This window comes from Corvus cornix, chromosome 7 (genome assembly GCF_000738735.6).
Source record: "Corvus cornix cornix isolate S_Up_H32 chromosome 7, ASM73873v5, whole genome shotgun sequence".
Lineage (NCBI taxonomy): Eukaryota > Metazoa > Chordata > Aves > Passeriformes > Corvidae > Corvus > Corvus cornix.
In genome coordinates this window covers 10,999,764-11,027,114 of record NC_046337.1, presented here as the reverse complement: position 1 = coordinate 11,027,114, position 27,351 = coordinate 10,999,764, and the positions used below count along the sequence as shown (strand labels likewise).

Sequence of the window (27,351 nt, the reverse complement as noted above, 5' to 3'; positions counted from 1 at the left end):
CTGGAATGAAAACCTGGAAGGAAGATCATTGTTTGGCTGAGGATAAGGAGGACAGTACACTTTATTGGGAATACTTAATTCCTGACTTGCCAACCACCCTCAACAGTGACACCATGAGCTTGGCTAATAGTTTGTTGGCTAAAGCTGAAGTTCCTTTCCTGCTGGTGGCTCATGTTGGCATCAGTAAGATACCACAAAATAGGATGTGTCTGTTTTTCTAAAATCAAAATGCACCTCCCTCCCTTCTTCCAGGAAAGCACATACAATCCTTCATCAGGATTCCCTGATAAAGCATGGGCACATACACAGAAGAGCAGTTTAGTTTGTGGAATTTGTGTGCTACCATTTCTTAATGTTAAAATGGTTGACATTGCAACCTCAGTAATGAACCTTTAGGAGATTCTGGATGTTATCTAGTAATAACATATTAACCATTACCCAATGTATTGTGTTAACACTACATGATTAAGCCTCTATCTAAAGTCCCTTAATATTAAAGCTGGAGAGTGGGAATCTGTGGCACAATGTAGTGCTGTACAAAGATGTTCAGACTAGCTCTGAACAAGCCCGTTTGCACAAGAGCAGCAGTCAAGTTGTGTTAGTGTTGTGGTTGACTCACACAAATGCCTGGCCCATGTAGGATATAATTCAATAATATGCCAGTTCTGGCTTTAAAAGTTGCTGAATGCCAGTCTCTCAGCTGTGCCAGGACATCTGTTTGTGGGCTAGGCTGCGAAAGAACTCACTGACATTATCTGGGTTAGGAAAAGTTTATTTGGGAGGGGTGCTTTTAATCGACACAATTTCACACTTGACTGTGATCTCACATACAGCTGTACCAGCACAGCTGAGCGCCTGGTGCTCAGCCCAGAAAAGTGGGGTGGGAAAAGCCAGGACTTCTTATGACAGTAACTCATCCAACTAAACTCAGACAGGTCTTTTGCTGGAGTGAAGTTTGGCATTGGGTCACTGCATTTCCCTCCCTTTTCAGTGCTCATCTGCACATGCTCTTCTAGACCCTTTCTTCTGCTGACCATGACCTTTGTCCTGCACTGAATACAAGGAAATACTTGGATATTGCTGATGTAGGTGCTTAAATGAGCTATCCCACTCCACGCCAGTGTGAATTCATTCTAGTGTGAGTGGCAGAGGTGAAAGAAAAAGAAAGTACTTGCATGTGGATTTTAAACGGCTTGGCAGCCTGTCAGTCAAAGAGCACAAGGCTGATATATGTAACAGAATGGGAGCATCTACACAGAAAATAATCTACAATGGAATGCTAAAACAAATGTAAAACTAGCACCCCAAGAACAGCCAAAGCTCCTGAATATTCTGTGCTGAATTTTTATGACCTTGAAACAATGATCTGGAGTAGTTTGCTCCCTAGTGTGCACCACAGCAGACATGTTCAAACTAGAGGATTAACACCTCACACACCTATCAACAGACACAGGCATTAAGCAGGATGAGATAACAGCATGGGCAATCAAGAAGCACTGCATCCCAGTTCAACACAGGAGGGTTATAAACACACAAGCCTCTGAATCCAGCAGTGAAAAACTTAAGCCTGCCAAGCTGAGGATGGATTGAAGTAATGACTAGTATTTCCTGGGAAAATATCTGAGGAGTAAGGGAGATAATGGGAATAAACATCCCAGCACCTCCAGACAGAAATAGCGTACTGAAGATACAACCCATCCAGTCCTCCCTCCCTATCTACTGGACTTAGCAGTATTAATATGCTAATTGACGTTAGATAATAACAATGAACATTAATGACAATTTCTCCCCCACCCTCACTTTATTTAACAAGACTGGTTTTTCCTCCCCAGCCAGCATGCAGGTACAATTCAAGCAGCAGGAATTATACTCGGCCAGACAGCTTCTGGGGATCACAGCCAGGAACTGGATATTGCCATCAGAGAAGGGTGGGTGGCTGGAAAGGGAGCTGGAGAGTCAACTCAAACTGATTCAAGCAGAGACACTTCTTTTCTATATGCATCTCTTGGAGACCAGGGCCAGGAAAAAAGGCCATCTCCTTGCAATATCATGTAGATTTGGTCTCTGGTCTGCTGCAGTCAGTTGAGAACCCAATATTGTCTTTCTCACACCCCCTCTCTCAGTTGCACTCTCCCCGTCCCTTGATTTCTCTAGTACACACTGTATGTTTTTGTTCCCTTTGCAAACCACACATGCAGTAATTTGTGCTGCTGTCTAGATGGCTCTTCCTGCCAGTACAACACTTTTCACCAGTGTTGTCTCCTGGGCCCAGCTCAGGGATCCAAGAGGAAAATTACCTGACTGCTGCCCCAGGATGCTGTATTAGCATCCTGGAGCAGCAGGCTATTCTGATTCCCCAGCTTGCAGGGAAGCCAAGAAAATCGTGCAGACAGCAAGCTCAAGTTTCAGCTGGGGCTTACATGGTTCTCAGCAGTAACTTAGCAGCATGATCCATTCTTTTTCACCCAAGGCATGGGTGGGCATGAGGAAGACTGAATGCTTGCTTTAGGATCCCTCTTTCAGAGGAAACAAATACATTTGGGGTCTCCATGTTCTAAACAAGAAGCTGTGCACAGATATTAGTGCGTGCCACTGCTTTTATAACAGCCAGTCCTTTTCAGACTGCCACACACTCACCTCCCCTTCTCCCTTCTACACATACACACATCAGTATGTATAAAATATTTCCACTCCTTCCACTTACTGGGCACTCAGTAATATTTTGAGTCCAGAGGCTCATGTTGGAGCTGTCCTCAATGGTGGTGCATCGCTTCTGCTTGCTATCCCAGCCACAGTAAGGGTCTCTGGCTCCCAGGCATTCCCTGCATGTGCAAAGACAAAAGATTAAAGCCCCTTAAAACTGTCTAGCTCTAAAGACACGTATTCAAGTATAATCCTCATATATGACAGCTGTCAACCGCACCGAGGCTCAGCGGAAGAAACAATTTCTTCTAAGCAGAGGTTTACCTGCTTGGATGGGGAAAAAGAAAATGAATAGAAGGGTGATAGGACACAAAGCAAATATCATTCATAGAAGCTGCAGATTAAACATCAGTTCACTCCTCTCCAAGGCCTAGGGAAAGAAAATGACTTTACAAATTTTAGTCAAAGAGCACTTGTCATTGAGATATCTTTGTGCCCCCATGTAAACACGCAGCAGGCCAAATCTCACACAAAGCAACCTCTGTGACTGTTTTCTGACACTGTGTCCATCTAAAGGGGTTAGACAAGCAGAATTAGCCAATGGACTGGTAATAAAGGCTTTCTATTAGTCTTGGCCTTTGCTGGAACAATGGTTTCATTTATAATCCCCGCATCAAGATGTCAGTTTGGAAAAGTCACAGCAGAACATTATTTCTAGGCTTTTGGCTGCTTTGAACACTGCCGTATTCATTTTCCTCCTGAATCCATATTTACAGGCTAAGTGTGTGTTCCCAACATGTGAGCTGCTAAAGAAAAATAACTAGGGCTACTACTGCTACTAAACAGAAAAGATCAGTCACAGAAGTAGTCTGTACCAATAAAATTCTGCTGTATTGGTCGTTCCCATGAGTTGCTTTCAAATCGTTCATTTTCATTGAGAAAACATAAATGTACAAGCCACATCATGCACGTATTAGTGAAAGACAAAGAGAGGACTAAACCTAAAAACATTCACAACACTATTTTTAATCCCCATGATCCATTCTCCTCTATCGCATAAGAGGCTGATAAGATCTTTCAAAAAGTCCCAAATGACTTGAAAACTGCCAATTAGACAGCAGCAAGGGACCAAGGAGAAAGATTCAGTTCAAGAAGCTAAACAGGAGAGTAATAAAATGTATTTTAAGGCTAGGTATCAGTATGATTAATGAAACATCAAAAAAAACCCCACCCCCTCAAATGCAATGAGATGTGAACTGTTCCCTCCCAGAAACCTTTGAAATCCTATTAGCCTGTAATCAGCTACAAATGAAAAAGCAAGTCCCTCACACACAGCTGAAGACACTGACTCCACAGTGATTTGTCCCAAAGCAAACCCCAGATTGTTTTGATGTCTGGTACCCATTGCTTTATATATATCTATACACAGACACATTTATATTTTAATTATGAGTTTCCAGTTTGCTCCCTTCCTACATTTCCTCTGCTAAAGATTTCACATACAGAGTTGTAAGGAACATAACTTCTTTTTCGTGCTTTAGGAAGGTAGTTACAATGACTGTGTCTACTGTATTTTTCCTTCAGTTGCTTCAGCACACCCAAGAAAAAGGCAAAGATGATTTTACCCCAGCCCCAGGCAACAGAACATCAAGTATTTACCCAGAAAATGACTCGGGATGCTCAGCCCACGGACCAGAAGGGACATGTGCTGCTTTGCTTGTTACTTTGGCTAAGGACCCCTGTCCTCCTGTTTTGGCAACCCACAGCACCCTCACCCACGAAGTGGGGCTGCTGCCACATCCAGAGCTGCCTTTGCTGTCCAGCAGCCCCTCAGCAAGGGCAGCACCCAGTTCAATACAGAGCAGACCCTGGGGCATTTGCCCACACTCTTGACAGCTTGGCACCTCAGGAGGAAACTGGGCAGTTTCTAAAAGGAAGAAAAAGAGAAACAGTGGAGGATTGGGGGGGGGGGGCGGGGGGGAAGGCCCTGCTTATCGTTAGAGAGCCTTTTGGTCAGGCTTTCAGAGCCGGACACCACATACACTATTGTTTCCAGTTGCATGAAGCCGTTTCGCTAGGCACCCAGCAGGCTGAGAGAGGTCATTGTAATTCATAACAGGGAAGGCTGTTGCGAGCATCACCCTATTATGATACACATTTTCACTGAATTTAATTTATAGGAAAACACGTGCTGCATAAATTCGGGAAATAATCTCCATATGTTCTGTGCTGCAGCCCTGAGCCACTCCACAGGCTGCAGCATATCCCAGTTAGGCACTGACCACTTTGCTGGCAATATCATAATGTATGTCATAGAGCTAATGTGCTGCTCTTGGCCGGGAGCAGCCGGCTCCGGGTCCCTCACAGCGCGCTCACTGAATCACAGCCCGCGCTCCCCTGCCACTGCCGCGACCAGGCCATCAGTAACCGAGCTGCAGAGCCACCAGCCGTGCTGCTGGGCTCTGGGAAAAGCCTGGCATGGCAGGCTGTGGTGATGGGCTCTGGGAAAAGCCTGGCATGGCAGGCTGTGCTGCTGGGCTCTGGGAAAAGCCTGGCATGGCAGGCTGTGGTGATGGGCTCTGGGAAAAGCCTGGCATGGCAGGCTGTGCTGCTGGGCTCTGGGCAATGCCTGGCATGGCAGGCTGTGGTGCTGGGCTCTGGGCAATGCCTGGCACGGCACTTGCTGGCTGGAAGCTGCAGCCAGCCCCACGCTCTGCATCCAGGGTGTAACGAGTTCCTACCCAGCCCAGGCTCTGCTGGGCTGTCAAAACACGCACTCTGTAATTTAACAACCATCACAGCCTGGGACTTCTCCTCATCTCATGGCAGGCCCTCAAAACCATTTGAAATCTGAAAACAAAATAGCTATGCTGTCTGCCTCCCTTCAGGACTCAGAGCAGTCTCATCTGCTTCAACTCTGGTGAGAAACCTATTATATCAGCTGACAGCAATACACTTAGGGGTGAGGAAAAATGTATTTACTTACACAAAATTTGCTCCTTTTTTTCCCCTTTTTTAAGCAGGAAAAGCATTACAATGTACATAACGCAAGAGAATGTCATTTCTGGCAAATACTTTCAGTGAACACTTCAAAAGCCAACCTAATTTATATCCTTACAGTATCTTTAGAATATACATATCCCTATTTATGTCATTAAAAGATAAAGCCACATCAGCAAACACATACCAAAAGACAAATATATGCCAGCACACATGCATACCCAAATCAAAATGCTTCAGAAGGACACTGTCATTCTTAGTAGATCAGGCACCATGGTGTGGAAAATGCAAAGATACCATAGCATTTCCCTGTGCTCAGAACACAATATAAATTGAAATGTTTACATGTAAATACCATTTTATACTATGATACTGCTGAAAAATCTCACAGAGGCCACAGGGCCTGCAGTCTTGCAGGGCAGTATGTAAATACTGTGAAATAAGATACAAAGGAGTTTACATACAACAATGAAATTCCGATGTTTCAAAGGCAATGGGACTTCTGCCACTGGCTCAGTTGCCCAGATTTTATATCATACATAGAGGGAACATTTCACTTAAGTCTCCTCAGTAGCAGGCTGGGAATGCCTCAAGGAACTAATGACACACTATCCTGTTGTCTCCCACCACAATTCCCAGGGTTAGAGGGAAGCCATTATCCCAGAAGACTACCTGAGCATAGCAAGTTAACACTGACTCTCTTAATACTGATGACTTAGTTAATGAAATCCTACAAAGTGGGATGTTTGTGAAAGTAAGATGATGATGATACCATATGGTTCATGCCCCCAGTTTCCCTCTGGCGGTCTACTAACCTCACATTCACAGATATCTAAGAGGCTGGATTTATTTTGATAGGGCATTACTATCAATAGTGATTCATTTCAATTCATTGCCTCGCAATAAATGTCTTGTGTGAGGCATAAAGGCATACACTGAAAATGTTCAATCAAAAAACAATTCCATTTGTGTCTCCTAGTCAAGGTGGTTTTTTCTCCAGTTCCTCATTCTCACTTAAGAAGGTCATTTGCATGAAAATAAAATCTTGCTCATAACAGCTCACCTGCTGCCTGCTGTTTGGAAGCTGTAAGCCTCCCTGTTGTTGGCTGTTGCAATCATTTCTACAGCAGTGATCTGGGATAACACGACAGATTAAGGCTCTGCAAGAAAGGCACTATCCACAGTCCACTGAAGTCCATGTAAAGTCTTACCTATGATTCACAAGAGTTTTTATATGGTCTTTGACACCTGGTGTGCTGAGCCTTCACTAATAGCATGTGCTGTAAAAAGGCTTCTGCTTCCAGTATGCTGATGCTGCCCAAGATCCCTTTTTTATAATGTCCTGAATGACATCTTCTTTCAGAATCTTCATTAAAGCTTAAACATCTGTATTTCAAAAGTTTTTCATTCCCACTTTAATTTGCTCTGGGTCTAGATAACTTCATCTTTTGGTCATTTTTCCCTGAGAGTTAAAACTTTAGACTGTATAATAAATGGATCATCAAATCAATGGAACCAGGCCCAAGAGGTTAGGCTTTGACAGACCAAAGGAAAAAAAGAATTACTACAGCCTCTTCCCATTGTAACTACCAGACAGAAGACACATAAAAATGCCATTTTGTACCAAGAGCCACAAAACTCATTTGAAATATTCACAATGAAGAGCTCTGCTCCTTTCATCTGCCAGGCTGTGCTTACTCTCCCAGTTTTCATTTCCTCTCTTTCATTTAACTTTTTCTCACTCCTTTTTTATGACTAAAAGCAAATAGGAATGGAATGACAGAACATGATGATGTGCAGAGGCAGGGCTCTAGACCCAAAGCCTGAGAAGTTCCTTCCCAAACTGTGTTTGCTCAAAACCCTGTCACTGCACCAAGAGACAGTTCTGCGTTTTTGCTCATGAGTTGGGAACATGCAGTAAAGGTCCTGTTTGTCAGGCAGACACAAGAACTGTCACTGTACCTGGTCCTTCAGACCCCATGGGCATCATCAGTCAGTCCACCAGAGGCACATCCACTGGTGCAGTGCAAACATTTACAACGCTGTTCCTGCAAGGCACATCCATGCTCAGCATCTCAGGAGCATGGGCAGCACAGGAGCTCAGACCTCAGAATTCCAATTCCACACTGGTTTGTTGCACTCTTGGAATGGTTACCTGCGAGGGAACATCTCTTTGCAAGCAATAAAGGGGTTTTAGCTGTGTTAGTTGTAAGCATGAGGCTGTGTTTGGCAGACAGGCTTACTGTCCCATTGCTAGCAACCTGCAGAGGGGATGAACTAAACAAATAATCATATAAGCTTCCAGCCAACCGAATCATAATTACTGACAACCTCAATAGCCCATGCAAGGAAGAGCAACCTCTGTCTTCCCTAAAGCCAGATGGCATGAAAAGAGAAGAATGAGAATCAAAAGGATGTTCGTGGGTTAAGAAAATAAGATTAGAAAGGGAAAAAAAAGCACCAGACCTTCAAACAATCCCTCTAATTTTGATACCTTTAAAAATTCAAACTGCAGAAATGAGTTAGCGATCTGTACAAATCCATTATCTTTCCCCCTGAGAAGAGAAGCCAAGTGGAACTGAGCTGCTTTAGTCAGATGCTGGTCAAGCAGCAGCTTCATTGCTCAGTTGGTGAAGATAACATGTTCCATGCCAGATGTTACTGCCCTTTCCTCAAGACCAGTAGCCACATACTCCATAAGGAATTCACAGGGCTATTTGTGGAGCAGGGCCCTGCTTGGGAAGAGCATACTACAGCTCACAGGTACCACCACTGTGAGGGGTAGAGTTGATGTTAATCTGGACAGACAAGGTTTGGTATTTTGGCATGTGATATTGGATGCAGAGGCAGAGAAGCTGAAGTGTGCATGTGTCATTTATCACCCACACATGCTTAGCATCAGTGATTGCTGCTCTGCACATGATTTGTTTTGAATGCATAAATTAAAGCCATGGTGTAAAACAACCTCCAAAACTGAAGTCCATTTATGAGTCAAACATATGTTACTTATTAAAAAAAAAGCAGTGCACAGACAGAGGATTTTTACAGGCAGTTTCATCTCATTTTCTTTTCCACATCAGGGACCTGGGCTTGCTAGAGTTCACCTTCTGGCCTACCATTTTCAATATCACTTTAATCGATTGAGGTTTATAGATTATGGCCTCACACAAGCTACACAACTATTCAATTTCTTACTTTCTGACATCCCATTCCATCATCTTATAGCAACAGTGACTTCTTTATTGGATAGGAATTTATTTTTATTTTTAAAGCTGTGAAATAAAACAACCTTCCATTTATTCAAATATGAAGATTAATGCCATCTCTGATTAAATCTGGATTTATTTTACATCAGTAAAACAGATTAGTAAAAAAAAAAAACCAACCAACAGTGTTCCTTCACGAACACTATTAGAAACTCTTGGCACTGTGCCAAACAAAACTGACCTCTAATAAAAACAAAAGTACAGAGGGTCTCTGACTACCAGTGACAGGATCATTCATCCACAAGAAAACTCAGATACTATTAAAGTCCTAATGAAAGGAATAGCCAGAAGGAATTCCTGAATGTGGGGCATGTTTGTCTGGGTTGCGAAGCACCACCGTTTCCAAGCCTCGGCAGGCTTTTGAGCCTTAAGAAAACATGCTCCCCAGGGCTGCCATATGGGAAGAGGCAGAGGGGACCAGACATCCTTTTGGAAAGGCAGCTTGGGCAAATCAGTGCACTCAAGTGTTACCCCCTGTCTCTGCCCTGTGTCAGTCAGTGTCTGGAGGCAGCTGTCAGATCAAGACGTGCTCTGCTCCTGTGCTTCTACTCTGAGGCTGCAGATCTGAGACTTCTGTGTGAACATGGCAAATTGCTGTAGTTTGGTGGTGTAGGTGGAGACAGGAAAAGGGTGGCTTAGGCAGGAGCAAATCCACTGCAAGGGACACAGACAGGTGCTTTATGTAGCCTCTGCAAGATGCTGATTTAGGAACACAAGTTACGCTAAAATGGGAACTTAGGATGGGAAAGAAAATTGCAAAGGCAGGAAACTTAGAAAGCAGTGTGAATGATGATAAAGAAACCTGAAAATAGCCTACAGTTGTCACCTAGGCTGCACAAAGTAATCCATATTCAAGCAGCTCCTTTGTGAAAGTTGGATTTTGTTAAGCTCTGGGTAATTATTTTCTGCTCAACAAGATGCAGATTCAACTAGATAGAGCCTTTGTAGATTAATGTATGTTGGAAGAGGCAAATAAATATTAGACCATCCATTACAGCCTGAGGATCAAACACATCTCCCTTCTAATGCAGGGCTATTTAACACTGTATAAGGCACAAAATGGTCCTGCTACATATTCTCCACTGCTTCTTCCCATGTAATTATAAAAACACCATCAAACAATCTCCATTCCTCTTTCTAACAAGAGAACATCACTTAAGTAAATGGACATTCTTGAAATCCAGCTTTACCTCTTGCAGACTGGAGTGTTCCCATAGTTCTACAATACTTGGTATTTCGACAGAAGATACCTAACTGTACAATATTATATTTTTCTATAACCCATATATATTTTATGTGTTTATATCCACTTATATTTTAAACTTGAACAAGCAAAACCAAATTTCCTCTGGTTCCAGATACTTTCTCTTCCCCAAACAGGTAAAACAGCACATCTCCTGATAAAAAGTTAATGATGCATCTGTGGCAATACATTAATTCAGTATTAACACTGGACACATCTGGGTGTGTATGTAAAATGTGTCCATTTTACCCTGCAAATTCTGCCTGAAGATAGAGACATGAAGAAAACCAGACATAGCAACACTAAGACTTCAGACCCTTTCATCAGGAGCCACATTACTGAATGTGACCATTGCCTAGAATACAAATCTTATGACATAACAGTAGTAAATGGTAAGAATTGACAGATGCAATGGATATCTGCCCTGGGGCTTGCTGGTAGCTTTAGTTATTAATCTTGTTTGTATAACAATAGCATAGATGTCATCCTAACATAACATATTCCAAGAAAACTACATGCTTTCCTGTCAGTTGCCACTGTGTTGAAAGTAATTTCACACAGCCCACCTAGCAGGCATCAGATGGTAATGACTTTTAGACAGCATTGATCTGAGTTGGCCTAAAGCCAGTCTCCTAGAGGTAAAAGGATCTATACACTAAACTGTTCCTAAGTCATGTTGGCAGGATGCTTTAAAAATAGGGAGCAAACAAAAGCCCTGCCATGTGTAACGTATGTCCTCCCTCCTGGCAACCCAAAATGAATTGGCACCCTAGTCGTGATAGTAAGGAGACAAAATGAAGTGAGCCCTGTAATCAGCTGATTTTGTTTGGCTTTTTCTGAAGTGACCTTCATCTGTTTCAGCAACTGTATAACTCTGGACTCCAGCTACTGCTAAATTCCCCTTCTGTTCACTCAGGGTCATTTACAGACTTCAGAACAAAAAGTGGGAGCCTAGAAGTGTACAGGTTGGTTAAAATTAACATAAATCATGTCATTGGTTTGAGCACTCAGTAGAAATGAGAAAAACTGTAATAATTCATCTGGTTGGGAGCAGAGCCCCTTCCTATTCTGTGTCCTCTCTCTTTTTCAGCGCCACACTCACCAGAAATCTCAGCACAGGTTTATTCCTCAGACTCAGCCTCTTGCTGGTTTCCCTGCTGGCCCTGCACTGCATTTCTCTCCTCATTGTTATTTGTGATTCCTTCATACTTAAATGCCATCTACAAAGAGTGCTATTTTCTTTCTTCCATGCCATTAAAGATAATGTCAAATAAAATGAAACTGAAAACCAGTCTCTCTGGCATCTTAGAGGAAACATGCCCCAGCTCACTACCTCACTGCTTACCCTTGCCTGCTTTTTATTTCCAATTTCAGACACATCCCTTTCCCAGACCATCCAAGTGAAGCTCTTCAACTGCTATTCTGAAAGCCACGTTCCTTAGACCTTACCATCCCTTCAAATCTTAAGGGTCCATATCCTGCAAACAGTATGGATGCACTTAACTTTACATATATAAACAGCTACATTAAAGAAAATGGGAGTAATTGCCTGCTACAGCAGATGCAAATGTGTTGTCAGGATAGAGAAAATGGTATAATTTTGTACTTCTATTTAAAGAACACAGATCCATTTCATCTACAAACTTCATTCTTTCCAAGAGCTTTAGTGATCATGGTTCTGTTTGATGTCTTCATTCTCTGTCAGTGGGAGGCTCGCTATTTTCTTAAATGCAACCAGAATGTCAAACCAGATGTTTAGTGATTTATTCTGATGTATTATTGGATACTGTGGATGACAAAACACTGGGCTGAGTACTCTCCTTTCTGCCTATGAAGTCTTCCAAGGCTTTTCAGCATTATTGGTGATACAATAATTAACTAATTCCCTTAATTGTGGAGAGGCCATATCAGCCAGAACAGATGGAAATTAATGATTAAGCTTTATCACAACATTTTTGCAGTCTATTACCTTTCCTTTTGCCTCTGTTTTTAAATGGATATTCAATGTGCTGAATATTTTTTTAAACTCTCAGGGAGAAGATCTTCAAAACAAAATCTGGGCCAGATTTTCAACAGCCTCAGCTCAGAAAAAGGTGTTGGATTTTCAAGATCTTTGACGAACAATCTGGCCACCAGTGTCGCCTCAGTGATCTGCTGGATGCTGGGCTCCACTGAACAACAGTGTCTCTCTTGTTCCCTCCCCTACCTTTTCAAACATTTTTCTCTCCCATGCTTTTTACCCAGCAGCAGTTCATTGTTTGTCCTTCAAGGAACTATCATTATTCTGATGAAGAAGTCAGAGGATTTCCAGCCTGTATTCAATTAAATCCTTCCCCAAAACTGGAAAATTTTTAGATCTCTTCCCAGACTATGTTATTTCTCAAAACAAATTCCCCAATAGTTTCACTTCTGAAATATGGCAGTCCTGTAATTCAGGTTTTACAATCCTACATTCAAGTGCTTCACTCCTTTGTTACAGAGGATTTTGCATCATATAAAGAGTGAAAAGAAAAAGAAGAACATACCATTGAACTCCAAAGCAATCCTCCATGTGATATCCCAAAACCCTTAAAGGTGGACAGTACGTGCTTGGAACTATAGTTCCACTTTGGAGAGAGACAAAGAGGGCAGAAAACTCTCTGCTTCTTTAGTGCAGCTGCTGATCCTTTTCTTCCAAAAACTCCCTGGAGCCATTTCAGGAGTTACCCACCTACATGTACTTAGCTGTCTGATCACTGTCCCAGAGCTATTCAGAGGTGAGCTGCGCTTCTCACACAGATATCAAGTCAATAAATAAGAGTCCTTGTCAGCTGAGTCATTTCTGCCAGCTTTGCATTAAGTACATGGCTGGGAGGGGATGTGAGGCAGAACTTAGGCCAAGCAGGAGGGCAAAAATTCAGCATCACTCAATAGCAAACTCCCTGCAATCAGGTCAAAAAAGCAGGCAAGAGTTCAGATAAGCGCATGTCATAGATGTTGCAAGAGGTCCTGGCTCTGGAAGCCGGAGGATCCACACTGGCATGAAATTAACCTGAGGTGGCACTGACACAACCTGGGAGATGCCCATAGCATGGCAGGGAGAGGACAGGCAAGCCAAACTATCCCCAGAACCACACTGTACATCCAAAATGGCAACTTGCACCATGTTAACTGCAAGTTTTATGCAGAAAAAAAATATGGAAGGAAGAAGAGGAAGGAATGAATATCAAGATAAAGTGCATTAAAATAAACTGGTCAGGACAGGGAGAGCAGAAGGGGTGGGGATTCAGGAGACCGGCTGGTCTTATTTCCAAACATTTTCTTTTCGTCATTTAAACGTGTAATCAAAATCCTTGGCCCGCCTCAGGGCTTCCATCTGCTCAGAGGCCCACGGTTCTGATGCTGCAAAGGGTCAACACAGAGATCGTAAAGTATTCCCTGTAAGAACCAGCTTCGTTTTCCTATCTGTCTCATCTCAATTGCTAAAAATGAGTAACTGCACCCCAGCCTTTGAAAAATTTATTAAACTAACCCTTAAAGATATGTCCCACCTGAAAAGAACGCTCCAGATCTGAGGTCCTCAGCTCTCTGAAATTCAGATTTGGGATTTTGTTCAGGCACATTCTAAAGATACAGTGGTGTCAGTGATAAGGCTGCAGTACTGGTTCCTCAAATATTCCTCACCAAAGCTTGGGGGCAACTTGGGGTAAAAAATCGAAGCTCATTTGAAAATTGCAGGGAAGTTACACACATTTCAAAGCCATGCAAAATTCAGCAGCAAGCACAGCCAAACTACCACCCAGCAAAGCAACCTTCAAAACATTTTGCACGTTCAAAGGGCTTGTAGGTTTTGCTCGTGTTGGGCATCTTCCTAAAAGTCTCCAGTGAGCGGGGAACGGCAGCAGGAAAGAGAGCAGGAAAGACAAACACCAGGAACACACATGCACAAGGCAAGGTCCCTGCAGCCAAGTCCAGCCTGTAAATTTGGGCAGCTGACATTACAGATGTCTTCCCATTGCCCTGTTGCTAAGAGTGGCTGTTCTGAAAAGACAAACTGAGACAGGTCAGTGGGCACACACAAAACACTGCTCAGACACCCACTACATCAAGACATGGGGCTGAGTTACTGGTCACCATTTAAAAGATTAAATTGGTGCCGTGTCAATAAACAAACAGTAAAGGAGATGGCAGGAATCCTTATCCCTTTCCATCTCTTCCGTTTGCTGCAGTTTTTCCCTCTGCCCCAATTCTGAGCCTCGGTACCAAGCCCCGAGGTTTTAAAAGCAGCAGAGCAGCAAAGATCGCTGGTCGGGATCAATGCTAGGGTCAATTTTCTCTCGATACATGATTGCCTGTTCCAGGGAGGAGGGGGAAGGCAGGAGCTCTGTATCAGCAATCACAAACCCACATCAGCCCCCGGGGTGTAAAAGGCTGAAAAGTTTCCTGATAACAGAAGGCAGAGTTTACAACAAACAATGTGGTATTCCTGCCTGGGAGGCACAAATTCTCTCAGTCACCTCCAAGCTTCTCGATCCCCCCCACCAAAACAATTACATTATAAAAACTGCTGAAACCAGGGCTTTTCAAGGAGGCCAGTCACGAAGTCACAGCACAACAAAAAAGTAGGCAGGGAGTGTTGTAGGGGTGGGAGCCCTTCTTCCCGTAGTGGCTGAATATTGGCGTGTATTAAACATAGACACAACAATAAGCAATAAATCACAGCCCAGGAGAAGTGCCAGGTGGAATGCACTGGAGGAAATTAAAATATCCTTCTTGATACTGTTCAGGATTGAAAGAAATACAAAGGAGGTCAAATTGACTTATCACTTACATAGCCAGGATGCTAAGGGGAGAAAGGGTTCTAACACTTGCAGCTGAAAAATTTGCAGTTGAATAATTTCCTAGCCAAAACAAACAAACAAACAAACAAACAAAAAAAAAAAACCCAAACAACAAACCAACAAAAAATCCCCCTTAACTTAAAATGTAATAATAATATTACAAACATCCTCTCAAACAAATAAATAAATGATGGAATTCCTTGGCTTTCCTACATTTTCTTCATTTTTTCCTTCCTTTTTCCAAATGCTCAGTCCCTCCACAAGACTCACCTAACAGGGCAAAGGACCCTTTGCAATGTACACAAGTACACTAAATGGTCAGCACCCAAATTCAGCAAATTTTGACCTCCCACATCACATCCCACCATGCTGTCAGGAGACCCTATCTTGTGTACTTTGCTATTGCCCAGTGGCTGGTTTTTCTTCCCCATTTCTATCATGAAACTAGTCAATGGAGGCAAACTTTAAGTCTCTTTGCCCTAAAGAACTGGGTCATTTTCTTATTTCACTCGAAAGTGGCTCCAGAAAGTCTGTTTTAGAAAAAAACCAGCACTGGTACACAAACTTCCCAGTAATTTCAGCCAGGACTCAGTGCCACACAGTGCATAAAACTGAGGCTGCTTTTGGTCACCAGCAGGCAAGGGAACCTCTGTGAAGATAGACTTTTGTTTTGCTGGGATAAGCTTATACAAGTAGGGGACTGCTCTGCAGCCTCCAGGTCCTAAATATGGTGCTCCTGTGAGATACCCCACCTGTCTGCTCTCCAGTCACTGCTTTTTTCTTGCTTGCCCCATTGTAAGGCAATTCAGGAAACCTTCACCATTTGAATTTTAATGGAAGTGTCATACAAAGTACTTGGGCAGGCTGAAAACAGGGCAGCATCTATAAATTACTGGAAAGCTGAATTAAAGGAAAGGAAAGGAAAGGAAAGGAAAGGAAAGGAAAGGAAAGGAAAGGAAAGGAAAGGAAAGGAAAGGAAAGGAAAGGAAAGGAAAGGAAAGGAAAGGAAAGGAAAGGAAAGGAAAGGAAAGGAAAGGAAAGGAAAGGAAAGGAAAAACTCATTTCTCTTGAAACTGGATCATATATATGTATACACACATAAATATTCTCAGACTGAGACTATACAGGACAGCCTGAAGAGGACAGCTGTTATGTTCTACCTTTTAAAATCTGCTTATAAGGGCTGAGGACACGATGGCATTTTCCAGCTGTGGTTTTCTCTTACTGAACACTTTTGTGTCCATCTGATTGCATAAGCAGCTAAACCTTTAAACATTAAAAACTTCCATGTCAAACTGCAATAATGGCCAAGTTATATTTTCTGAAAGGGATAACTAAGAGGTTCAGTGAAAATAGAGAGCTGCCACTTTTATATCTAAACACACATGGATTTAGTGCAAGCTGATAGATAAATTCTACTTGTTGAAAATAAAATTATGGTGACATTTTCTATATCAGTTTTTTTGGCAAGAGAACAGGGACATCTTGCAGTAGGCCATGGAAGAGGGAATCTGTTTAGATGTTGCTAACAAAATCCTTCCCCTTGTCTAGCACAGAGGACATCAGTTTCACACAAAACTCTTACAGAGAAAAGCAAGGCAAAAGCATGAGAGGAGAAGGAAAAGTATTTTCAAGAGATGTAAACAAGTAAATGCCCGCAACACTCAGTGAGATTATTTGAGCATCTGTCTCAAACAGTTGCTATCACACTCTTTCACCTGTTTAAACGGAGAGGCACGATTTGGATGCGAAAACCTTCTACACTTCAGTGTGGAAGACTGCTCTGGAGCCAAGGCAGACAATTAGAAAAAGTCATTTTTCCTACTCCCTTTATAAGGCACAATCAAGCCACAGAATCTATCCAGGTGTAAGAGGTGTCACACATAGTTGAGATGAGCTATTGATTTCCAAAAGCAATAACAAGTTGCCACACAGCCCAGCCCTGCCTCATCATATGTCTTAGAGGTGATCACTCAGATAAACAAGGAAAGGCTGGCTGCAACCCAAATTCAGAAACCTTCAGCCCTACAGCCAATAAGAACCACCAGGAAAACACATGGACTTAATAAAAGCAACACTGAAATATGAAGCTTAAAAAAAAGAGAAGAAAAAAGAAGTAAATATTGTAAGCCCTTCCTTGGTAAACATACGATTAATTTCTGAGGAGAACTAATTAACAATTACAAAAAAAAATATTGCTTATCCTCATTGCTCCTGTCATGCACATATCTATCAGGAGATGCACTGCAGCAGTGTTTTTTGTCTCTTACTGATGAAGCAAAAGGCTTCTTAACCAAATCAAACTGGAATATGTTAGCCTGGTGCTTTTCTCTTTAACCTGAAATGGGATATATTAGAGCTGTAAATTTACTTACCCCTCTGTTCTGTACATGGAGCATCTCTCCAAAGGAATTTTTAGCACTCCATTATTTAAACCCACAAAGAGTGACCTGTCGCTGTGTAGGATTTGGAGACTCTTGATTGCTTCCTGTTGTCCATCAGGGAGGATCTGCATTTCCTCTAAATAACAACTCCTCAGACTCCTGTTAGTGGTAGAAAGGGCCTTCAAGATGGTGCCATACTCTAATAGAACAAGAAACAAGGCACAAGTAAATCTTGGAGGCAATGACTTCATTTCATACCTGCCTAAAGAGTGAAACATTAATGTCATCTTTACAGAGCTGGTTTAACCTAGTTCTTGGTCACCTGCTGCCCATGGTAGAGAGCTCTAGCTACATCGTTATAATCCTCAGCAGAAACCACCTGAGAATGCATTTTAATGGGAATTCAGGAGGATGTGAACCATCTGGACAGTGAGTACCTGGCAGCATTTCCCAGTTGGAGCACTAAGGCAGAGGAGTCTGGTCCCGTTACCAGTGAGTTAGAGAGCAAGGTGACCCAGGATAGCAGGAATAATTTCTGGTGCCTTGAGTCTATATTTCTATTGGTTTATGGAGCAGATCAGTATGATTTGATGTCATGACAAATGACAACAAATGCAGCAGCCCTGCTGGAAATCTCTGAGGCCTCCATAATGACTGCATGGGTCACAGACCTAATTGATCCTCTTCCTGGAAGAAGCCAGCTTGACAAGGGGATGTTATGGCATGAGCAGTTCATACACAGAAACATACATGTTTGTGCTCACAGTGCTCTAACCTAAACAATTTAGAGATCTGCTAAGCTGTGGGAGATTAATGCAGGGGGAAAGGGGGCAACCACACCATTTTGCATTGAAACCCCCAAGAGGTCTGTCAGCCCTGATTGTTCCTGAAACTTAATCTTTCTCTTCCAGTAACTTCTGCATTGGTGCCAAAGCTCAGCAATTTATAGTGGTGGGGTTGGCAGCCATGTGAAGTTTCCCTTTCACTTACATGTGGAACAAGACTGAAGCTTGAGCTCAGTTAGTCTCAGGACTGGGTTTGTGTTCAGGGCTGCCTCTGGGCAGGGCTGTCTCTACTGAAGCATTTCACAAGTTCAAACATTTCCAGCAGATCTTACTCTTCAGTCACCACTACCCAGGGCCAGAAGGCAAACACGACTAAGTAGTTAAGGTTATGGCATTGGACCTTTTTACACTAATGATACAAGGCAGGAAGTATTCCAGCTTTCTCTAAGGCTCTGTAGCTTGGACTCCTCACTTTAAATATCAAGATATCATACTGGCAGAACGATGTTGTATTACAATTTAAGTACAATCTTCTCATCATAACCAATGTTCCTGGAGGCTCCCATACTGGGAGTGTTGCTAGAACATATAAATAATAAACCAAGATGATCACTTTTGAAATAAGTGGTGATAAAAGTTAGATAAATTATGACACAGTCCTGAAGGTCCATTCTCCTAAACATGAGAATGAGGCAATGACTCTGCATTCAGATGTGAGATTAAATTAACACTTATGGAAGCAATCCATCTTATTCTAAAGTCAAAGTTTCTGCAATAGAGGATAACAACATTATACCCATGAGGCTGGCCATATGCTCTGATTAATCAAACTATTTAATTTAACCTCTATCATTAGTATGAATAGGGGCTAAGACAACCATTTATAACACTTTGTCCTTTATCTTCACTTATCCAAGATATCTGTGCTTTTCAGAAGAGGCAATGTGTCCTGCTAATTAGAGTATGGAAGTAGAAATCAAGAGACTAAGTCATACACTTAATTCTACCACTGGCTTGCTGTGCTCCCACAAAAAAGCACTTGCCTCAGCTTCCCTACCTGCCTTACACTTCAGTGCATGCCCATTCCCGAAAGCACTGGGAGTCATACACCAGTAGGGATGTGGAAGTGCAAAGAAAGACACAATTAAAACCCTGAGCAAGCCTGGAGTTCATGTATTATTATTGCTTTTTCAGAGATGGGTCTGTCATAGCACTGAGAGGCAACTCACACTTATGAAACCACAGAGCATTCCAGTGACCTCTGCTCTTCCCCACTGTTATGTATTAGCCTGATTAGTTGAAACATGTTTTTATAAGAGGGAGAAAAATGTTATTGGTCTTTTTAAACACAATGGAGATTTACAGTCTGATCACTTGGGACTCTGCCTCAAGTCCTCCATCCTGCTTTAATTTACTCTAGCAAACAACTTCCAAGCAGTTTTGTGCCAAAATCATATTGAACGACAACTGTGTAAGGACTTCACAATTGGGCTCCCAGGGCTGCTAGGTCTACAAGCAAGCAGGAGGAACTGTTTGAAGGCCTAATGCTCTTACCTGTTCCAATATACATGACATGGTACAGAGTATCCTTCCCCTGAACAATATCAACCACCAGTTTGGAAAATCGAATGCTGTCCTGAGTCACATACGGATCCACTGTCACTGGCTGCACCACATCATTCATCAGGAACAAGCGCTGTGCATCCTGCAGGACTCTCTCCGTCAGGTTCTCGTTAGGGCTGTCATCATTCAGTGTCCCACACTAAATACAGAAGATTGAATTTCAGAAAATGCATCTTCTCCCCAGTCCAGCATGGAAACCCATGTCCTATTGATTTCCTGGGGAGGTGAGTCTGTGTGAGGGTCACGGGATCAGGCACACATCCTAGTCATAGATCCTTGCCTAGATTTGGCCTGTAGCCCACTCTTCGAAAACTCTTCTCCTAAGTGGTCCATTGACCAGGAAAGTGGAGTTTCATTCCCTTGTGATACCCTCAAACAGCACACGAGAAGGGCAAAAGGCTTTAACAAACTATGGAGAAAAAGAAAGAATTAAAACTAGCTGCAGAAATATTTAAAGGCAGCAGTGGAGGGGAATCCTTGAAGCACTTCAATCTTCAGACTCTGCCTGGCACCTCAGTCTGTACAATGAACAAAACTTGGGAGTTTAAAAACCTAAAAATGGACTGGTTTTGTATCAAAGAACCAAACTTGCTACATTGCTTTTCTTTGAAGTGCTCCCCTCTGGCCAGGCCCCCACAGTTGCATCTGAAGCAACCACAAGCTCCTCCCACCCCATACTCTTCCCTCCTGACAGCAAATGGCAGATCAAGCCACGACCACCCATCCTCCAGCACCAAGGGAGGAACTGAAACAGGACTCAGTTCCCTTATCCAGTGAGAACAGGGGAGAAAAAGAGCTCATCTTGTGTCTTTTAAACAGTGTAAGTCCTACCAGGTGGATAGTGCATTTTAAGGCCTGCGTTTCCATGTTAGATTAATTCCTAAAACTCAATTATTTTCAAAACCAGTGCTAATTTTTTGGTCTGTGTCAATAGCTGGGACTCGATCTCACTCTTCCCCACAATATCTGCATGGAGGGCAGAAAATTTATTACTCCAAAAGGCGGCAGGGTGACTGGGTGTTTATCTTCCCAGGACCATGGGAGACAGTAGTACAACTAATCTTGCCAAGTCCCATACTCAGTCTACGGACAACTTCCCTACTCACGAAGTAAAACTCACACCTGAGCAATTTCACTAGAAAAAAATCCCACGCATTCCTTTTTCTTTATTTTGGGTCCAGGTGTTTGGGCTTTCCTTGAAGAAAAGTCAGAATACTGAGAATTAGGATGCTGATTTACAGTGTACAAATTTCCCATGTGCACACGCTCGATACGCATCACAGCAACTCTTGGTGGTATCGCTGCCTTTCCCAGGTGCACCACGCAGCCCTTCTCTTACTACGTGCTAAAATGAGTTGTCAGGGATTTAACACACATTCACACAGTAAATATGGATTCCAATGGCTGGGGTACTAAGCCTTACAACATTCTAGAGGCTGTGTGAGCTAGGAGAACACGTTATATAATTCTGACAATTTCTAGAGGCTGTGTGAGCTAGGAGAACACGTTATATAATTCTGACAATCTATGAACATGGTCACTTTTCAATCAATTTAAGCATCTTCCTGAATAGCCAGACTAAGGAAACATCAGTGGGTTTTTGATGTGTCCTCAGGTGGGTTTTAATGCTTTTTTCTATTGCAATGGTCTTTTTTAGTTCATGACTCATCCCACATTCTAAAGAGTTTTTAGATCTCTCTCTTTTGTTGTATCCTATACTCCTGTTTCAAACCACTGTCTTCCTTTGGATGCCTTTCTCCCCATTCACTTTCCTTTCTAGAGCATCACCTAAAAGGAGCCCCAGTGGCAGGAATGTCATTGTTGGTTTTGTTTTCTGTTCTCAGAAAGTCGCAGATAATCCTTTTGGTCTATTGGCAGCTCACATGCTGACGCAGCATCCCTCTGGTTTGGTTTAATGTTGTTTTGTTCTAATTTCCTGATTATCTGCACTGTCCTGATCCTCTGCATCCTTCAGTATTTCTCCTTCCTCTCTGCAAGAAAAAAAATTCTGGCATGCTTCCCTCATCTTCCTTTGTGAACACTGAGGCAAAAAAATTAATGTTTTTGCAATATCTGCCTCTTCTGTCACTAAATTACCCTTGTCATCTCCTAAAGGCCCTGCACTGACCTCTTGTTCCTTCTGTACTTGAAAAACATCGTAATCTCTTCTTGCAATCTTCCTTTTGTCTACCACATAGCTCCTTTTCCTTTCTTTATTTTCCTCTGACCCGTTTCTTTCATCTTGCTGCTGCAATCTTTACACTCCGCATTTTAACTGATACTTTTCACTCCATGGAAATGCTTTCCAAAGTCCTTTACTATTCCTTTCCAAAGTCCTTTCCTATTCCTTTCCAAAGTCCTTTACTATTCCTTCTGGGTTAGCCCAGCAAGGGACAGAAAGTCTTTGATTCTCAGTTTGCCTTAATATTCCCTTTAAACTCAAAAAACCCCCCAAGAACATCATCAACAACGACAACAAAAACCTGGCTATATTTGGCATGGCTGGACCTTCAGCAAGGCTTTGTTTCTTGGTTTTGAGTGCACCAAGCTGAGAGGGTGATCAAGAGGCCAAGCCTATCCCACCTTGTATGGGCAGGAGCCCTCAGTCAGGTGCCAAGAGGGAATTCAAGAGGAGAAATCAGGCTCCTCAGCAGCAAGACAAGGCTGGCTCTGCCTGCAGCAGAGACGTGCCTCCCATCTGCTCTTGCTTGATTTCAGGCGATTGTAGAGTTCTTTTTGGAAGGTCCCTGACATCACCAGTTTGAAGGCAGATGGCACTTGCAAGCAGCCTCAGCACATTTGCCATAATAAAGGAGAGCCAGATTCAGACAATTAGGCTGAAAGGATGTGCCATGGGGACACAAGGACATGAAGACAAGTCCATCCTCCCTAGAATTCCCCAAGTGGGAAGCGGCTGAGCTGTAAAATGGGCTCATGCTTCAGAAGACTGAGGTTTGCCAGGGCTGTCACACACATACTCTGCACCACACTGACTGGATCTGGTGATAAAGCAACTGAAGTTGTTTTATAATTTTCAAAATTGCTTTAACTGATAATCCTGGAAAGTTGCTCATTCATAAACTCGAAGATTTTTAAAAGGAGAAGGAACCCCTGTGACAATCCTCATGTCTCCCCTTCCATCAGTTACTGTGGCAACAAGTCCATGGCTTCTGGCTGAGCTACCATGTGTTAGAAAGTCATCCATCTTCCACTGAAGCACTGGTAGCCTTAGGGGCCCTATCAAGTGATGGAAAATTCATCACTTCCTTACAGAGTCACAGTGGTTAATTACCTTTCTTGTTTAAAAAATATAGGTTGTCTCCATTCTAGTCTGACTTTGTCCAGCTTCAGCTTTCAGTCCTTCACAGTTTTAGTAGGGACATGTCTTAAGTCCTCTTGTGAGAATCACATCCTCAGAGTACACGTGCCAGTGATAAGTGCAACAGAGATTTAAATTATTCATCATTATAAAAAACCAGAACATTCTTATTATTCCTTAAACCATTCAATTTTTGCCATGAATTCTGTGGCAAGGAGTTCCACAGACTAAAACACTCATAAATGTGGAGAAATACAATTTATCTGTACCATGGGTCCACCTGGAGAAATGAGCCCCACACAAATCAACCCACTGAAGTGACAGAATGTAAAAGGGACTGCAGTAAACTGAAGGGCAACAGCAGTACCTGGAAATTCGGGATGGGGTTTAATGTTGGCAGCCAGGCTGATCTTGGGTTTTCTTGGTAACGGAAAGGGCCATTAAATGCCTGAGTAATGGCACTGAGATTGAAGGCACACACTGCTGAGGCAGCTATGCTGTTTCTGGAAAAGGGGAGGGTAAAATAAATCAATTTAATCATTAGAACATTGACATTTTCATCATAACAGACATCAAACTCCACTCAAATAATATACATGTAAATTGCTAGGTAGATGTACAGTGATACCAATCTCACTGGCAGTATTAATAAATAAATAAATAAACTGTAAAATGCAGATGACTTGCATGACAATTTTGAGAATGAATTTTAAGTTTGGTTTTAAAATGTCAAGAGATTTAAGGGCCATGGAAGCAGTTCTGACAAGAAAGGTGAATGCAGTTTAATTTGCATGGATTATTTGAGTCTGGTTTTATTTTTATTTTTTTAACAACCGGTCTACCTTTATTGATTACAAACAACCTAATTTTTAATCTCTTGGTGTTTCTCAAGGTGAAATTCTGTTTCTGCAGTTTCCTGAAATCTTCAGCTATAAAATATATCACCTAATATTTTATATATATATACATGCAGTGGAAGGGAAAAGGTGACAGTGACAAACCAGCTGGTTCTGACAGCAGCTCAGCATGCAAAAGGTCTTGCTAATTCATGGAAACCTCTGTTTTCAATGACCACAGTTCACTTCTGTGTGTTCCCAGCTGGGAACAGGACCTGTCTGGGGCAGACTGTTCACCATCTACACTCAGCCAGGGGAGGCACAGCGAGGGGGATGCTGCTGTATGAAGGACTCTTCGGAAAGGAATTTGTTCTAGGGATGCTCTGCTGCCCAGTCAGACTGCACACAGATCAGCTGGCCTTTGCTGTTCCTTTTCAGTCCTGGAGGACCCATTTCTGCAGGATCCTGAGCAAGCTCATTTCCTCCTGTCCTGCCTCAAGAGGGTTGGAGGGCACTTCCTACATGGTGACCTCAACAAAACTGACCCAGGGGGACACTGATAAGTGATGATCTGGAATTCAAACCTGCTCCCAGTTCTCCCCTCTTTTTTTTTTTTTTGTTTTTATTTTTTGTTTTTTTAGGAAAACTACAAGGTTTAGATAAAAAGATACCAAAATAAAACTAAAAATAGGGGCAGCATGAGAGACTGATTTGTCACGGTGCCTTTTAAATAACCCAAGCCCTGCTGTATGTATCTTTCTGCTAATTAAAGCAATTTGAATTCCCTGAAAAGAACACTTTTTTTTTTAACTAAACCAATAATTACACTCTCTTGCACACACAAAAAAAGCCTTTCTTCACCCTTCCAGGCTGGAAAGCAGAATAACAGATTCTTTCACAGCATATTTCTTCCTAGCAATACAACATCAGGAAGAACTTCCTGCTTTGCCTTCCCATTCTCTGCTCCCTCCTGCCCCTTCCATCCCCAGAATGATGGAGTAGTTCACTTTGAACATGTCAAAGCAACACCAGGCAAACCTTTCTCCACTTTTGTCTGAACACTGCTGACGCAGTGCATGCTCACAGACAGCAGCTCTTAAGACAAACCTAATGATGGATGACAAGTAAATGCCTTGAGGCGCACACAGGAAAAAAAAGACAATGAGGAAGAAAATGAAAAAGGAAAAGAAAGAATAAAATTCCACTAGTCTAATGAAAATACTTAGAAAAAAAAAAAAAGGATATTTTTAGGACCCTGCTAAGGACTTCATAGTTCAGCCTTTTCTCTTTGCTGGAAAGGAGAAAGGAAAGAGGTTTTCCATTAAATCTGTGGACCATTTTCCTTTCCATCTGTGGCCTGGCATATTTCCCATCCCTCCTTATGAAAAGTTTGATCCCAGTCTCAAGTCAGTGACATCAACTGGTACAGCTGGCCCCTCTGTTTTGGTGTGAAGTGCAACTTCCTTTATCCCCACCTCCTATCTCCTGTGACTAACTAGCTGGTATAAAGAATGGGTTAAGTTCAAAGAAGTTCTAATACTGTCTCTATTAACTCCCAGAAAAAATTTAATAAAAACATCTTAAATATTTCATCAGCAGCTTCCCCTAAAAGCTCTCTTTCCCACTGATTCAGCTGGGTATAACATAACATGAAGCAATAAATCTGTACGTGGGTGTTACCACAACCACGAATTCCCCTTTGTTATAAGATGACCCTAAATTCATTAAACATGAACCTTCCAAAGTAAAAAATACCTGTAAATAACAACAACAAAAAAATCATAGCTTTGTGTTGCATTGGCATTTTATCACAAAGAAACTCAGACTGGTGCATAAATTAACCCTCTTTGGTATGCAGAGCTCATGCACCATGATATAAGTCCCAGTGAAAGTTAAAAGAGTAATTACCATTATTTCTCCAGTCGGATGACAAATTGGAACATTTTCTCTTTGAACTTTTAAAAGAACACCATGTTGTAGACCCAAAATGCTATTTGATCTAACTTCAGCTATTATCAATTACTAATTTCTTCAATTACACAAGCATTGCATATTATATTGTCTTCAGAAGATACAAGAGAGATCCTACATCCCTGATGTACAAAGAATGACTCAAGTGTACCCACAGGAGACAGGTAACACTTATCATAACACTTATCACATCTCATGCTAAACTTGGGAGATGGACACAGCAGAAGAGAACTGCTCCAGCCAGAGCTAGTCTATGCCTCCCCCATGTCCAAAAACATCCCCAATTTGATAAATAAAATACAGTTATTAATAATTTTCTCATTTCCAGCTTCCATTCTTGGCTGGATGAATGGACAAATAGATAGACAAAACATTATCACTATGGGCACAGAAGTCCTCTCCAACTGCAAAAAAAGAAGAAAACAAAGGTCAGCTCAAGTGCCCAAAGCAGCAGCCAGATTTCCTTTTAATGTTCAGGAAGTTTGGCTAATATCTTCTAAATGTTTTTAGAGAATGACTCATGTGCCTTTCAGTCTGAGGACAGATCTTCCCCAAGTCCACAGTCAAGATGCAGTGCTCAATCATGTTTATTTTTTCTAGATGCTTCTCTGCTGGCTCACTTTTGACTGACATTGGCAATGGTGGAAGAGAAACAAAACACGGAAGATGGATGAGGGTGGCCAAACACTTACCTATTTCTTGGAATTTACAGAGGGGGAAGAACATTCAGGATCTGTTGACTCACAGTGAGGCTCCCAAGAGCGCTTTAGCTCAAGAAGTTGGGGTTGATGCTTTGTGAGTTCAAGGGCTGAAATTCAAGCCCTGTCACACCAGCAGGTAACACATCAAAACAGGAGGGTTTGTACTTCAGCAGGGCTTCACTGCTTTGGTTTTCTGTGGGCTCCCTGGGAACAGCCCCTTATTCATATTGGACAGTACAGCACTGCACACAAAAACTCCCAAGAAGTTGGCTGCCCAGCATGAGGAAGGCACTTGGAGCATTTGCCATATGGAGTAACTACTCGAATTTTCATTCTCTAGTTTACACGTCAGGCTAACACCCCCCTGGAGAACATGTATTATTGAAACTCAATACCATGCAGACTGGTTATAGCTTGAAACTTATCATCCTAGCCTTAGGCATCAGAGAAGAAGTTATTTGAGTTTTCCTGACTTAAAAATATACATTATGAGTTTTTCAATATATTTTTTAATTAACTCCTCTTCTCCTTTCTGCTTTCACAGCTACACTAAATCATTCCAATTACAAGTTTTTCAATATCAAGCCAAGAAGAGGTGATTATGAAGTATCAGAAATCATACCTTCCCCTCAGAGCTCCAAGGCTGCTTTTGATTTGTGGACCTCAAACAGTCTGTGGCAGAGTAAAGCCCCCCTGCCTTGGAAATGCTAAATGCCTTGTGGTCCTCATGACCTTGCTATTATAGTGTTGTTCAACTGAA

At 42.2% G+C, this 27,351-nt stretch overlaps 1 protein-coding gene across 4 annotated transcripts in view; it reads right to left on the bottom strand.

The window, feature by feature from the left end:
* The window catches only part of SEMA5B (semaphorin 5B), a 269,546-nt gene that overhangs the window by 39,408 nt on the left and 202,787 nt on the right, over positions 1–27,351 (bottom strand). For all 4 annotated transcript variants that reach the window (XM_039554919.1, XM_039554921.1, XM_039554922.1 and 1 more), the window contains exons 10-13: positions 23,451–23,586; positions 19,696–19,903; positions 17,348–17,555; positions 2,705–2,822 (exon numbers count right to left, since the gene is read on the bottom strand). In XM_039554919.1, coding sequence (XP_039410853.1) covers positions 2,705–2,822; positions 17,348–17,555; positions 19,696–19,903; positions 23,451–23,586 — 670 coding nt within the window. The remainder of the gene's footprint in view (positions 1–2,704; positions 2,823–17,347; positions 17,556–19,695; positions 19,904–23,450; positions 23,587–27,351) is intronic.